The sequence below is a fragment of the Mixophyes fleayi genome, chromosome 1 (assembly GCF_038048845.1).
Source record: "Mixophyes fleayi isolate aMixFle1 chromosome 1, aMixFle1.hap1, whole genome shotgun sequence".
Lineage (NCBI taxonomy): Eukaryota > Metazoa > Chordata > Amphibia > Anura > Limnodynastidae > Mixophyes > Mixophyes fleayi.
This window is the reverse complement of record NC_134402.1, coordinates 224,094,975-224,111,785: the sequence shown is the minus strand read 5'-3', so window position 1 is coordinate 224,111,785 and position 16,811 is coordinate 224,094,975. Positions and strand designations below refer to the sequence as shown.

The 16,811-nt window shown below is 38.6% G+C and overlaps 1 protein-coding gene across 2 annotated transcripts in view; it reads left to right on the top strand.

Moving 5' to 3' along the window:
• The window catches only part of ARID3A (AT-rich interaction domain 3A), a 46,849-nt gene that overhangs the window by 13,349 nt on the left and 16,689 nt on the right, over window positions 1–16,811 (top strand). For both annotated transcript variants that reach the window (XM_075205974.1, XM_075205977.1), the window contains exon 4: window positions 16,223–16,295. In XM_075205974.1, the coding sequence (XP_075062075.1) occupies window positions 16,223–16,295 (73 nt within the window). The remainder of the gene's footprint in view (window positions 1–16,222; window positions 16,296–16,811) is intronic.

The window sequence follows — 16,811 nt, the reverse complement described above, 5'->3', positions numbered from 1 at the left end:
GCTTGATTTTAGCTCAGGTTAGATCCCTACTTACTAAAATTCAGGTGAACGTCTGTTTTTCTTATTCTGGCTTGAAAATCGTTGTGGTGGGTTCAACTTCTCTACCTACAATCATGACAGTGACCTCAAACATACCTCAAAAGCAACAATAGGGATTCTCAATATGTGGGCTGAATTAGAGGACAGTGGCTAAGTGTAGACCCAAGTACACAAACCATGTGGAAAACTTATCTATGGACGAAAGGTCCAAGATAACTTTTAACATATTTTATAAGCTTTGTACTGTTATCTGTGCTAGAGGGGGTTGCATGAAATACTAGATATAGGGAAACCAATAGATTAGAAATTTGTATATTGGGTATTTAAACGTATTTGTTTTGACATTATATTCAAATCATTGATATTAATTTATTTTTTTCCCTATGACATGTAGCTCTTTATGTTTGTATTCCAGATCATTCTGAGCTGCATTTTATTTTTTAGGGTGTCAATAGTTTTGCCACAGTATCGCATACATGTGTATAATTTGCATAATACACACATTCATGTGCGTTTCTATAATCTCCACACACTTGCAAATTTAAATGCATGCACATAAATGTGATGATGCAAGATTGGTCCTACATATATTCATCTTTTTACCTTTTTTGCACAGCTAACACTATCTCCACCTCCATTTTAATGTTCAGTAAAGCTTGCTGCTTTCTTAAATTATATTACATGCTTGCAAGCATGTGTAAGATGTATTCACAAGTAATGGGAGGGAACAGACTGTTATAAGCCATGACAAATTGGTACCTTCCAGATAAATGAAAGGGTAGCAGTCCATGCTTTGGTGTTAGGCCTTTTAAACAAAGAACACATGGACAAGGCACGACCATTACATAATGGGGGTATTCCCTGGACACATTTAATGCAACAGTGGACAAAGAAAGTGGTTAAGGAAATTTAATCGATCTGCATTGTATTAGAAAATAAAATCCAAACCCCCCCCCACCCCCCTCCCCAGTTACCTGTCGATCAGGACTAACCTTTAACTGTCTGTAATTTATGGGAAAAAAAAAACACCTTTTTTTTGTGTGCACTGATTATTTTAATTTTTTTAAGATCTGATACTGTATCTTTTAGTAAAATCTATTAAAATTGGATTTGTTAACCTGTTTAACGTAATCATAGTAGCAAAAGGTTACTCATTAGTGTGCCCCTATCTAATAACCCTTTGGCTAGTAAGGTCTGTGCTACTCTTGTGCTATTGATAGCAATCATATCACATGTAACAACTTGACACTAGCGCCATAGCTGCTTGCATGAACTGCAGATCCATCACACACTGCATCTCTGTAGGACTGTCTTGTGCCAGAGGTGTAGGCAGTTTATATGACTATTACAGTTCATGCAGCAGTGCCAGGGATCCATCAGCACCATTTTAAGTGTAGCCAAGGTCTAAGAGCAGACCTCGCTGACCTGACCACATAGATTTCCAGTCTAATGACCGCTTCAGCTTGTATATATTGATTAGCTCAAGCTTTCATGTTTGCATTTCCATGTGTACATGTGTTGGTACAGCGCACAACCCTCACACTATTACACTTGCTAAATCTATGCTCCTACTGATGTTTTCTATTTTCTTTTTTCAGTTACAACAGAACCATCATTTGACACACCTAGTTTTTTATTATATCTATTTATCGATTTATAATGTTGACTAACTTTACATCTTAAACGGACTGCTGACTGTAGACCATGCCATGAGTATTTCTCCCATTTTTTCAGGTTTATTACTCCTGCTGAGCAGCAGGAGTAATAAACCTGTAGCTTTCCAACTGTGGTTGAACTGCAACTCCCAGCATAGTAGGACAGCGACTCGTAAAATAGCATTTTCTTTTTAAATATGGTCTATTTGTCACACGTCCTTAATTAGGTGGTATGTGTGCATAATACAAAATTAATACACTAAAGCAGTAATTTGCTAAAGTTTTTTTTTTTTTTTTTTTTTACTTTATTTTGAGAAATAGCAATCATGTACAAATAAGAATCAACAAATGATACATTTGTAGGAATAGAAACAAAAACAGAGAACAGTACATATCATGGGTATCTGTCAATGAAGCTGAAAATATTTGAGTAGCAAATATCCAAGATAGCCAGATGCTGTCAATAAACAGACCGGCACATATACAATTGTTATCCAGAATACACAAGACACTATAACATTTTATAACAATATAATGTGGGGGGTACTGGTCGCCACCGAGAATGAAGGAAAAAGAGAACACACTTCCCTTTATCCACACAATTCCTTATCCTCATCTTGTCCTTTTTAAGAAGAGAAACAAATAATTAAAAACAATATTAAAAATAAATGGATAAATAGAAGAGGGGCAATAGAAGTTTCAAAGGAGATTACTACTTAGATTCTCTGAGGAGGGAGCCCGCATAAAGAGTCAGGCCACCTATAACTACAGGGAGTTCTTTTTAGGAGGAAGGAGTTGGTACAAGAGGTATGGGGTTATAAGTAAAGCCAAGGAGCCCATATCTGGTGAAATTTATCACCCTTATCATGCAGGTGGTATCTAATCTGTTCCGTCCGGGCATTAAACCAGACATAGGATCGCAGGGCCGCCATAGTGGGGGGTTCAACTTGTTTCCAAGACTTAGCCACTAGGCATCGCGCAGCTGCAAGGACATGGGAAGCCAATTTCGCAGACTGTCTATCATCATCAATCAGAAGGTAACAGAGGAGAAAAGACCATGGGTCTTTCCGGACAGGGCATGGAAAGAGGGAGGAGAGGAGGGCCCTAACTCGGTCACAAAAGGAGGATATTTTAGGGCAGGACCACCAAATATGAAAAAAGGAGCCCATCTGGCCACAACCCCGCCAACATAATGAAGAACTAGAGTAACATTTTCTTTTTAATGTTTGTGCTCTTTTGTGTGTTGGTATTTAAAAAAAAAAAAAAAAAAAAAAATGGAATGGAAGGAGCTTAAATTGCTGGAAATCTTTATTTATCTCTTGTTAAATACTTTCGTGTCAAAAAAAGACAAAAGTATTATAGGAGTGATACCTTTATTGGCTAACCAAAAAAAAATATTATATTTGCTAGTTTTCAGAGCACAGAGGCCCTTTAATCAGGCAAGTTTACAAAAAAAAACTGGGTAATACGGTACCGCAATAATAATGCAAAAATATTCTTTGCTACACATTTTTATTTATCTGTTGTAAGTCGATGTTGCCAGTACATTTGGGAACTTTAATAAATACTTGAGAGAGCTGTGAATCCTCTTCCATATTTGTGAAGTGCTAGAACACTGGAGCTCCTATGTGTTATTTATGTGTTTTTGTGCTGAATGTTGCTCTTCCCCCAGCTTCTGATGACTGTGAGCTTTGGAATTCAGATTATTAGTGTCACATGTCCCTGGATATCCACACACAGCACCTCCTACACACAACACTTCCAGGCTGTATGCTATGCGTCAAATCTATTCATGACCTAGTAATGATGAGATCAGGAAATTATTTATATGTGGTTCAAATATATTAAAGGAAACATAAGAAAAATATGCAAAGACCCCAACCTGACTATAATCATTATTTCTTTTTTCTCTAAATTTAATTTGGTCATGCTTTTAAGTATTTTGAATCCAGTTATGAATTAAAAATTTGCAATTGGACCTACAGAGTAGTTAGAATGATCTGCTGCACTCTTACAACACATAACCACTGGCATTTTAGAGCTTCCTCAAGGAGTCCTTATGCAGTAAACTCAAAAAACAGTACTAAAACAATGAGAGAGGGAAAAATTGCTGTGCAGATAGTAACACAGTAAACATGCAGTTTTTTGTTTTGTTTGTGGGGAAACGAGTCATTCTTGAAATTTCCCAGACCTGGCTTTATGCACACAGAACAACCGAACAAACAGGCCCGTCCAGTCCAACCAGGGCACAATGTTAATGTCGAAGATCACATACTTTTCATCATAGTGCATTTTAAACATAGGAAGTAGTTTAATATGACTTTGTAGGCTTGTAGCCATGGAATCGAGCAACACTTAGGGGCATATTCAATTGTTTGACTATCCCGCCGCGTTAAAACTATTACCGTTATTAAGGTAATAGTAAGCTGGATTTCAGCTCAGGGAGCTGCGAGCTGAAATTCAGCGAGAAAACTACTGCAATAACGGTTTTTACGCGCACTGTTACCGTAGTAACGGTAATAGTGCGCGGAGCACGAGCTTTTCGGCGTTTCCGCCAACAATTGAATAATGCCGCTAAATGGTAAATTTATTAAGCATGTGGGTTTCCAGCAGGTTTGAAAAGGGGAGATGTTGCCTATAGCAACCAATAAAATTGTAGTTATCATTTATTTAGTACATTGTACAAAATGATAGCTAGAATCTGGTTGCTATAGGCAACATCTCTACTTTTCAAACCCACCGGAAACTTGCAGCTTGATAAATTTACCCTTTAGCGTCAAGTTAGCTATCCTTGGACAAAAAAACGGCCACCTTTTAATAACCTGAACACCACTAACCTTAATGGGAATAAAAATTGCTTCGACTAACAGAATAATGAATAGCTGCTTTTACACCATTGTTTAAAAGAAACAAAACAAAAAAACAGCAAACTTTAATGGGAATGTCTTATTTCTTAATCCCATTACACCCTTCTGTTAGGTGGTAATAAAATGAGAAAAAAAACACTACCGCTTTCTATCTGCTGTTCTTGTGTCTGGTAGTGAAAGATTCCTCTCGAAAGTGTTGGCATTGCATCACATGACCAATAGTGAAACAAAAGAACTAAGCCTCAGCTCTGCACAGTACAGTGACATTGCTGAATAATAAAGACTAGCTGCATTGCCATTTAGTATCGTACTATTGCTATACTTCCTTATATGGAAAATTCCTTGGGCTATATTTAATAAACTGCGGGTTTGAAAAAGTGAAGATGTTGCCTATAGCAACCAATCAAGTTCTAGCTTCATTTTGTAGAATGCACTAAATAAATGAAAGATAAAATCTGGTTGCTATAGGGAACATCTCCACACTTTAGAATATGCAGCTTAGTATATATACTCCCTAGTGTCAAACAACCCACATTGTCCTCTTCCCTCACTATTGTACATAACATTATGTTGTTGGCATAAAAAATAAATTAGATTTAAAAATAGGTGTGTACATCTAATAAAAAAAAAAATTAAAACAATTCTAACTTAATAGAGGACTTGTATTGTTTGATCAATTCTCCAGCTGTCCAAAGTTTCTAATTCCATTTTGGGAGCATAAATTGGAATAAAGAACCTCTAAAAGACTAAAGAATGAAATATTAAGTTTTAAAGGTTTTTTTTTTCTCTGTATTTGCAGAAACTTGCATTCAACTTCCCATTTTTGTTAGTCAACGAAGTGAAGCTTCTTAAACTTGAATGTGTAATAAAAAGCAAAATATATTAGAAGTACACAGTTATAACAGGAAGGAACATCTACGTGCCACAATAGAATAGATTTCCAGTCATATGAACAATTCAGCTTGTGTATATTGATTAGCTCTTGCTTTTTGGACCATAATATCTGGGCTATATTTGTTACAGGAATGTCTGTCTTCACTGACAGCAGAAGTTCAGGTGGCCTGTTGTGTAAAGTGCTTTCATGATATACTTCCATAAATGTTTGTAGAAATATGAATCATAGATAATAAATGTGTTTTCTTATCATACCCATAATGTCCTCCATAAGCCGTGTCAAATCACAATACAAATGGACCGGATTCATTGGACCTTCAGGGTTTTTTTTTCTTGCATTTTGGAAGAAAGAAAAATAATCAAGTAAATTGCACGAAAATGATTCTTTGCTACAGTCCCTGTGGCTGCTCAATCAGGTGGAACAGTGTTCAGTCTACAACTAGGCAGCACCTGTAATGCTTCTGTATATTGTATACCCAGCTGGGACAACTTGTGTAAATATTAGACCACAGAAAATATATTGTCATTAAATTCTCGTGCTTCATATGCTTGTGGACTTTAAGGTTCCATTTCTTCTTATGTGCTCCATTACACACAATCATCTGAAAATAAACTTTATATAAAAAATAAACTTTAATATCTCTCTCCACTCCTCTCTTTACCAGTACTGTTATTCCTGTTTGCCAGGGCTGCCATTAGAAACTTTGGGGCCCAGTACTAAATAATCTGGCAGCGCCCCCCCTTCCCATATGTGTGCCCCTCTCCCTTTTCGCCATTCTTGCATGCGCCCCCTATCCCTCGTCACAGTATACACCTCCCCCCTACTTCCTCATCACAGTAAATATCCCCCTCTCTGCAATCACAGCCAATATTCCCCTCTCCCCTCCCCGCAAAGTAAATGTACCTCTCTTCTCACTCAATCACAGTAAAAGTGCCCCTCTCTGCCCCCCTCCCCCCCTAGTGTGGGCTTTGTTTAGACCTCACCAATGTTTCTGGAGCAGGTTCAGCTTGTCCAACACAGTCCCTGCAGCATAGTATATTATATTTTGATGACTGCCATAGAACTCCAATGATCTTTTGCCTAGCTGGGTGTGTATATGATAGAGATTTTTTTTATATATATATATATATATATAATCTCTATCTCTATCTATTTTAAAGAGAGATAGATATGGGGGTGTGTATAATTTTTTGATATGTAGAGATTTGTTTCTATTCCTCTCCTTTCTTCTAACTTTCCTCTTTTAACTAAGCCTTGACTTGTTTTCAATCCTTTTCCTTTCCTCCCCTCCCCCTGTTATATCATTATTATTTTTTTAACTCTAACCCCCGCCCTCTGCTTTAGCTGATGCTGCAGTAGCTTATTAAATAATTAATCTTGACGTGGTGTATAGCCATTCTCATCTTTTATTTATCATTGGCTTTTGAGGAGGGACTGGCTCAGCTCTGTAGTTACGAAATATCCTTTATACATGTTGCCGTGCAATGAAGCAGCTTGACTGATATTGCTCCAGGCTTGTTCCTGTTATAAAGACTCTTGTTTCAATTCCTAGGGATAAGAATGGAGGAGAGTTGTTGCATAGTTAAGTAATTTGTATTTGTCCCTGTGCCTACGTTTTTTTTGTCTGCTAGTGTTTTTTTTGTTTGTTTTACAGTTGTTATACATTAAACATTATATTTTCCCAGTGCAGTTTCCAGCAGTTCATATGTACTGTGGGGCAATTTGTAAAAAGTGCCAATCCATAGCAAGCCATTGGGCATTTGCTTCTTTGAAGTAGTGCAACTTGACCAGCTTGGACCATGTAATACTGAAAATCTCAGGGCTAGGTGGCCAATGCTGACTCCTAGATTTGACGGACTGGTTCATGAATTCTAGATTGTGATGTCCATTTTTGGGTTGAGTAGCACATCTACTGTTTTACATGCTGCTAGCCAAGCACCCGCATTGAGTAATAATTACAATGTATGCAATTTGCTAATTAACTGAAACTAGAGAGCTTTTCTTTATATTCTGTCAATTATCTAACCCACTTTCTGTGTATATATGGCTACCCAAATACCTGCTAGCTAAATGCACAAAGAAGCATGTAGGTCTAAAATACACCTTGCATTTGGCTACAGTTAGATCACAAGCACTGGTCTGTGGCCCTTACTAGATGGATTCCAGTGCAGTCTTCCATCCTGTGCAGGCACAGGTGTTAGCATTGCTCCCTCACATTGGGTTCATTCTAACCAAAGTGGAATCTGCAAGGCATTAGTATGTTCTCCAAGTGTTAGCATATGCTTCTTCCAGTTAAGGCTAACATTCAGGCCAAACACCCGATAAACGACTGTTTAGCCTGATATCTCATCAGTGTGTATACTTACATGATGAATGAGTTGTTCCAAAGTGCCTTCCCCAAACTGTTGCCACAAAGTTGTAAGCATAGCATTGTCCAAAATGACTTGGTATGCTGAAGCATTAACATTGCTCTTCACTGGATATAAGGGGGCTAACTCAAACCCTGAAAAACAGCTCCATACCTTTATCCCTCCTCCACCAGACTTCAGAGTTGGCATAATGCAGTCAGGCAGATAACGTTCTCCCAGCATCTGCCAAACCCAGACTCGCCTATTTGATTACCGAACAGAGAAACGTGATTCATCACTCCACAGAACACGTTTTCACTGCTCCACAGTCCAGTGTCTCATAGAGTGGTGTAAAGCGCACCAACGCTTGGCATTGGTCTTGGTGGTGTGAGGTTTGCATGCAGTTGCTCGGCCATGGAAACCCATTCGATTAAACTCCTGCCGCACAGTTTTTGTGCTTACATTAATGTAAGTGGAAGTTCGGAACTATTCAGCTTTAGAATCAGCAGAACATTGGCTACTTTTATTCACCATGCGCCTTAGCAGTCGTTGACCACGCTCTGTGACTTTACGCTTTGTGGCTGCTGTTCCTCACACTTCCACTTTCTAATAATATCGCTTATTGAAATTTCATCCCGGCTGGATTTTTCCACAGTCAACTCTAACTGTCTTATTGCAAAAGTGGCATCCTATCACAGTACCACACTTGAAGTTGCTGAGCTTTTCAAAGATTTGTTTTATATTGCAAATGGAGCTTACATGGCTAGGAGCTTGATTTTATCCACCTCTGGCAACGGGTCTCATTGAAACAACACCTCAATTCAATAATTAACAGGTGTGGCCAAATACTTTTGTCAATATAGTGTATGTATGCAGACTTATTTAGCCAGCGTAATAACCACACCTGCAACAAATAGTTTTGTTTTGTGAGTTGTGTTTTTTTTGTTTGTTTTTTGAACACTGACAAGTGGTAAATGTTTGATTATTAATTAGTTTTGTTTTTGAGCTACACTGCTGGTTGAGTAAATTTTAATATTAAATGCATAACATGAAATATGTAGAATGGAAAGTTGCTGTTTTCTGTGAGAAAGGTGCAAAGACCTGTAGGCAGTTGTCTGTCTATCTATATATCTATATATCTCGGAGTCTCTGATATAACTCGTAGAGGATTTGGATCCCAGACATTACATGTTACCTACTATAGGCCGGGCACTGAACGGAGACATTGGAAGGAGATTCAGTGCACCTATTTGATAAGCTGACATTCATATGATTTCCTGGTACGCGTGGAATTTTTTATAAAGCTGTTTTTTTAAAACCTAGTACACCATGGAAGTGACCCCGTATGTTTAATTTTCTAGATTCATGGTTTTCTTGTAGAGATATTGGGTATGTGAAGGGGAGGCTGGTTTGAATAGTACAAGTGTGATGATAGGAGCAAAACAATCAAGAACTCTGTAAAGAACTCATTTCAAAACATAATACTTAAAATCTTGTTAGAATATTTTTCCAGATTTGCAGTCCTAGCTCTGGAGGGATAATAGTAAAACGTAAAAGTGGGCGTGGCTTAAACAGTGCTCTACAGCGATTTATCTATAATGTAACAGGTGTTCAGGGAAAGACGGGCATCTGGCCCCCCTCAGGCTGGTCCCATAGTAGGCTGCCTTGGGCTGGATCACTGGGTCAGCTGCATTTTTCTTTTAAAATCTTCCTAATATTAGGCTGCTGAGTCAAGACTTGGCCCCCGGGCTAAAACTTGCTAGCCCTCCCCTGCAAGTGTTTGCGCTTAATTCATCAGAAGACACCAGCAATATTACTGCCTGCTCTTCAGGTGGTATAGAAGCTGTGTGGTATGGTAGAATTATTGCACGATAGTCATTTTATTTTTATTTTCTCCACACAACATTTGTACCTTGTTTGTTTTCAAATATGTTATACTGATTTGCATAATTTCTCCCATTTTGCGGCTGACCTGGTTTTGTAAATGTTTGTCTCCTTTTTTCTTTGTATACTATTTTGAAAACTACTATACCACTTACCTTACATATGCGTGTGTTTCTGTATGCCAAGTATGACGCACATTAAAAAAAAATAAAAAAAAAAATTTCATTTTTCTTACAGTACAGGGCTGGAAATAATAAAAACAAAACAAGATTAGTTAATAGGAAGAGATTGGTGTTGGGTGCAATAAATCTGTTTTATGTTACTCGCACACGCACAAGTGTAACCATCTAGAAAGATCATTTTTAATCTAATATGATCGCTAAAATCTTTAAGGTAGGTGCTCAATCAACCCTATATATTTCTCTTAGGTGTAGACTCAGAAAAGGCTGAATCGATGCCAGTCTTTTAAAATCATCCTTTTTAGAAACCATCACTTTTAGTGCACTTGCCTATTATTTTAATAGAAAGGTAATCTTAGTCTGGGATTCCAGACACATCCCACACACAGCACAATTTCAAACATTTAAACTAAATGCAATAGAAATATGGTCACTACTGGTGTATGTATGTATGTATGTATGTATACAGATCTGTATGTGTGTGTCTTGGTTTAATCTAGAAAGAACCTTAACATCATACTTGTCTACTATTCTGGCCAGAGACGGGTCATAATGACATCCTCAAACACTACCCCGCTTTGCAATGCCGGGAATTTCGACATTCTCTAGTAGGGGGTGGAGCTATGGTGACTCGACAACGTCACCACGCCACCTCCTACACCCTGTCTCATGACCTGTCCTAAGGGCTCCATCAAAAATCGGCAAGTATGCTTAACATCACTATTTTATATTATACATAGCATGCAAGCATGCAACCACTGTATTTGATTGCCATCCATTTCCTGGAATGGGTGTCAATGAATGAATCCCGTTTTCTGCTGCATTTGTAGGTGGGGTGATTGTCTTAAAGTGAAGATGAGCAAGGACTGAAGTTCCACCAAATACAATCTTCAACTTCCCACAGAATGTTGAACTGTATCTGTAAAATCTAAAAGTTTTCTCTAAATGTATAGTCTAGAAATAGAGCTGCAATTATGGTCAATTCATTCTGCTCCTTGGTGTGATTTAGATTAGTGGGATACTGGGATTTGCTCAATATTTATGCACCCAAATAAGTGTGTTACCAGTTTTTGTAAACTTTGCTTATCAAGTTTAATGCATCTGGTTGTAGCTTTCAAAAAAAACAGGTGCTGCTTGTCCTGAATTGTGAATTTTGTGGTTTTGTTTTGTTGGCTTTTGTGTTATTTTAATGGCCTTTTTGTTTGAAGGAACCAATTGATGGCTGTTTGCACAATAAAAGTGTGTGTATGTGTGTGTGATAGAGATAGAGAGATATATATATATATATATATATATATATATTATATAACATATAATTTCGTAGCCGGTCGTATTGCAGTCAGTGATGGCATATTAGTAGGGTATCAATGAAGCGGTTATTGGTAGCTAACGATGCATTTGTTTGTGATGAGGAACTTCCACATTACCACCTGGCAGGGAGTAAAAAGCCTGCAGTTATAGCTAGTTTGTGTGATGCTTCACAGCAGAAGAGGGATCTCCCATTGTTATCCATAAATTAGATTATCTTGTTCATTGGTTCCCTACTGTGGGCTGTGTGTGTCTGTGCCTCTTGAGACAGGCTTGTGAGAGCAGATGTTGGGAAGGAGTTAAACACACAACCTAATCACTCTTGGCAATCTCCTCATGTAAATGAGTACACTGTGATTCTGGCAGATTTGCACACTTTGGGTGGCTGTATGCCAATTTCACACAACCACGTGTTCTTGCTAGGGGAGGTAAACATAGGTTTATACATCTCTTTGGAATCTTAGTGATTTTGGAGTATCTTACATTCTGTTCTCCTGGAATATGGGACCTCATCAGGAGTGTAAGCCTCCCTCAGGTTATTACCCCGCTAACAGATGCTGGATGTGTGCCAGGAGCTGTGTCTGACTCATTCATTCTGTCTGAGTCTTTCATTTCCTCCTTGACGGTAGCAGCAGATGTTAAAGATGTGTTCACTTTTATTCTCTCCCCCATGGTCCCTAGAGATATTGAACATAAACATTTGTATCTTGATTCCCTTTTTTACTAAATGGATATATGTATTGTTTGGAGTCTATACCGAACTGCGACTGATTCTAAAAAACATGTATGATTTGTAGTCCTCTTCCATAATGTTGTCATGAGTTTTCTGGCATTAAGAGAATAAAAAGCGGGTGCACTACATGGAATGATATTTTCAAAAATATATGTAGACAAATCATTGATACAATTTCATAGTGGCCTGTAATGACACTTTTTTTTTTTTTTTTACTAGTTCTAGTTAATTGCTAGATATGTAGAGGAAAAACTCCAACAGTTGGCACCTGGGAACGGTCTTGTGGGGCGAAAAGTATGGTACACACACAATATCAGTTAATCCCCAATTAATAAATCTTATATTTTTAATAAGAAAGACATGTTTTTATAGCCGCTTCTATTAGTGAGGATGAGCAACCAGCAGCAGACCTATCTGGAGTTGTAGTGCCAGAATTGGGTACACCAGATAAAAATATAAAAATAAATGCCTTAATGTCCTAGAAAGAAACAGTTAAAGATAGGGTCATACTAGTGTAGTAAGTAAGTTTATTGAAGCATTGGTATAAAACCTCTTGTATAGAAAAAACAACTGTCCAAATAGTGGATGTCCATTTATTTCATTTTTAAAATTCATCAGGGATGCTTTCATGTCTTAGAGTTAATGTGTTCAGCAGTTATTGCAAGTACAGTCAGGGGCAAAAGTTGAGAATAACACGAATATTATTTTTCACAAAGTCTGCTGCCTCAGTTTTTATGATGGCAATTTGCATCTACTCCAGAATGTCATGAAGAGTGATCAGATGAATTGCAATTAATTTCAAAGTTCCTCTTTGCCATGACAATGAACTTTATCCCAAAAAACATTTCCATTGCATTTTAGCCCTGCTACAAAAGGACCAGCTGACATCAGAGCACTGATTCTCTCGTTAACACAGGTGAGAGTGTCGACGAGGACAAGGCTGGAGATCACACTGTCATGCTGATTATTAGAATAACAGACTGCAAGATTTAAAATGAGGGTGGTGCTTGAAATCCTTATTCTTCCTTTGTTAACCACTGTTGACTGCACGCGTTTCCTTGCAGATATCATTGCTTTGCACAAAAAACGCTTTACTGGCAAGGATATTGCTACTAGTAAGATTGCACCTAAATAAACCATTTATCAGATCATCAAGAACTTGAGAGAGGTTCAATAGTTGTGAAGAAGGCTTCAGGGCGCCCAAGAACGCCCAGCATGCGCCAGGACCATCTCCTATAGTTGATTCAGCTGTGGAACTGGGGCACCACCAGCTTGCTCAGGAATAGCAGCAGGCAGGTGTGAGTGCATCTGCATGCACTGTGAGGCAAACACTTTTGAGGGATGGCCTGGTGTCAAGAAGGCCAGGAGGAAGCCACTTCTCTCCCGGAAAAACATCAGGGACAGACTGATATTCTGCAAAAGGTACAGGGATTGGACTGCTGAGGACCAGGGTAAAGTCATTTTCTCTGATGAACCCCTTTGAGATTGTTTGGGGCATCTGGAAAAACACTTGTCCGGAGAAGGAAAGGTGAGTGCTACTATCAGTCCTGTGTCATGCCAACAGTAAAGCATCAGGATACTATTCATGTGTGGGGTTGCTTCTCAGCCAAGGGAGTGGGCTTACTCACAATTTGCCTAAGAACACAGCCATGGATAAAGAATGGCACCAAAACATCCTCCAAGAACAACTTCTTCCAACCATCCAAGAACATTTTGGTGATAAACAATGCCTTTTCCAGCATGATGGAAAAGGCTAGGAAACTCCCATGACCTTAATCCAATTGAGTACATGTACTCAGTCCACAAGAGGCGGGTGGACAAACAAAACCCACAAATTCTGACAAACTCCAAGCATTGAATAGGCATTAATTAACAATGGGTGGCATCAGTCAGTATGTGGCCCAGAAGTTAATTGACAGCATGCCAAGGCGAATTGCAGAGGTCTTCAGAAAGGAGGGTCAACTCTGCAAATATTGACTCTTTGCATAAACTTCATGTAATTGTCTTTTAAAAGCCTTTGATACTTATGAAATGCTTGGAATTTTACTTCAGTATAGCATAGCAACTTCTGACAAAAAGGTCTAAAAACACTGAAGCAGCAATTTTGTGAAAACCAATACTTGTCATTCTCAAAACTTTTGCCCATAACTGTAGCTATTAATTCTATAGGGGGTTTTTCATTTTTGTCTTGCAAATAACAGCAGCGTGTCCTCTAGCCCACTGTGTCACAAATTTTCCCTTGCACCAATGTGTTTTAATGAGATTTAGGCTGGCATCACACTTGCACTTCATTTTTCCTTCTAGGCCATGTAATGATCTGTTCTGAAGCATATGTACTCATGAGAATTACTGATTTCCTGCCACCAAACACCACTTATAGTAGAAACACTGCCTGCAATTCTGCAAGTAAACAAGGTTCTGAACCTTTTGTTTTTAGTGGCTAAAAGCACATACAAGCCTTCTAGAGAAATATATTGAAAATAAACCATACTGGTATGTTTTCGTTTTGAAGGTCATTGCACTTTAGTTGCCCTCCACAAGACTGAACTTTTTTTGCTGTCTCCTCTGAAATATTGGTCTATCTAAGGCAGTGGTCAACAACTTGATACATACACTTCAGGTGCCGCATGGGGCAGCCCTCTAATCGCTTGTTGCTCAACGCTATTCTAAGGCACTTGTTCTTCAGAATGGGCCTACAGAGGGCCCACTCACTGGACAAATTTATGTGTACAGGTTCCCATATTATTATTAAATATGAGAATTTAACATTTTTAAACAACATGCCAATGAACTACAACACTCCACTTTGCTCCTTCCCCATACACACTCTAGTGATCAATTTCGATGTCTTGGTGAACAAAAGCAGAATATCAACCGATGTCGACAGATCATGACTAGTCATCGGCATGTCCTTAGTTAGATTTGTTCACACGAGATGAAGGTGCTGCTCACAAGAGAATGCAGGCTCCTTATCCTGCTTGAATGGAAGGCTCCAACTTCGAGGGTAGCAGTAATGGGGATGCAAAAATTTCCCAAAATTCATGTTTATTAGAATAGCTGAGCCATTCTACCTTGAATGGGCAGCCACACTGCAGCTGGGTACCTTCACAGAGGGTTTTGTTTTCGCCATGGCACTGCTGTGTGTGATCTGTACTTCATAACAGCTAAATTCATCCCGTCTACTTTAGGGCTGGTGAAGAGGGAGAGTCGCTCCAAATCTGCAGTCATTCCACACCTGACTCTGGTTAGAGTGCCTTTGTCTAAGAAACCTGGGAGGGCATCTAACTGCAACTCATTCTTCTCGCTGCTTCTGCAGACTTTCAGCTTGTAGCCAGATTGTATTTCATACCCGTTGAACCAGTAGATTGCTAGATTTGCATGGTGGATGTAGGTAAAGCGGGCATAAGCAAAGCCACGGTTAAGGCCGCTGAAAGTCATCATCAAGTGAAACTTGTAAAGCTTTCCAGCCGCATGAAAGAGTGGAATTATATTATCCTCATAGATTTCATGTGGCAGATTTCTTATGAACACCTCACACCCATAAGTAGGGGCTCCCCCAACTCATCCTGGAGAGGGGCCACCATATTTCCTCTGGCCATTGACTTTGTACAAGGCTGATATTTCCATTTTTCTTTCACTGCTGGAATGTAGCTTTATTTTCCTTATTCAGTGAGTCAAACCAAACCAAGCCTGGCTATTGCTACTTATTTTTTCTCTATCCTTTATACAATTTCTGTCCTTGTCACAATGCATTCTAACATTTATTTTTTTTAGCTCGTATAAAGGTGTCTGTTTTTCATTGAATCCAGATGAGCTGCTGTGAATATCTGATGTATATGAAAGATACTGGCCTTGTCATAATTCATTACCAATTTTTATTTTTGTAACCTGATGCCAGGGTGAAATGGATAGGGGGATAAAATCTTCCTCACACTTTCCTATAATCATGCAGTTTATATAACAGGGGTCTGGCATTCAGGCTTCCTGGCGAGTCATGTATTCACATTTCATTGCTCCACTCATTCCTGCATGCCCCCACTGGAAAACTGAAAATCTTTTCAAGGTTGGAATAATACTAAACATTATAATATGCTCCTGGACATTTTACATATGTGTAGCCATTCACTTTTAAGTTTAGTAATATTGAAGTTCTTGTAACTTATTCTTAAAAGCATCCCTATCATGCTGCCAGGTGAAATTTCTGTAACACTTTCCTTCTATAAAGGTCTCTTTTGAGTCATTATTTGTAATCCTGTATGTTTTCTCTGCTAATGTATATTTGTACCAAATTTATGACTCTGTTTTTTGTGATAGCTTTATGAACTGGATGGGGACCCTAAAAGGAAGGAATTTCTGGATGATTTGTTCAGTTTTATGCAAAAACGGGGTAAGTACTCTGCACAGTGTCTATGGTATGTTGGTGTCCACTAGTCGGTCTGATTTAGGAATTCCAGCTGCGGGCTGGTATCTGATATAACTGGCCTCACCCACCTGAGAATGCTACTTTCCAGACCCCCACCTGCCTTCTGCCCTCAAGGGTCTTGGTCTTCTGAACAGAGCAATTAGATAAATATGCTGGGCTACTGAAAAACGGGTGAGGGCTTGTTAACACCTCCCCTGCTGGGCTCTGTATGCATATTTCTATTGGATGTACTTTTTACTGCATTGAGATACTGCAAACACTTTTGTGTGTAATTTGTATGTTGCATATCTCCCAAATAAACTATTTCTGTAATGTAGCCCAATTATTGCATATAATGGTCCTTTTTTTTTATCAACCATACCCTAAAAGTGTCAGTTGTGTTTTTGTTTTGTTTTTTTAGTTTATTCTCCTACACACCAGTTTTGTTCTACACTTCCTATAATTTTGCCATAATCTGAAGCGTCATGACTAAAATATACT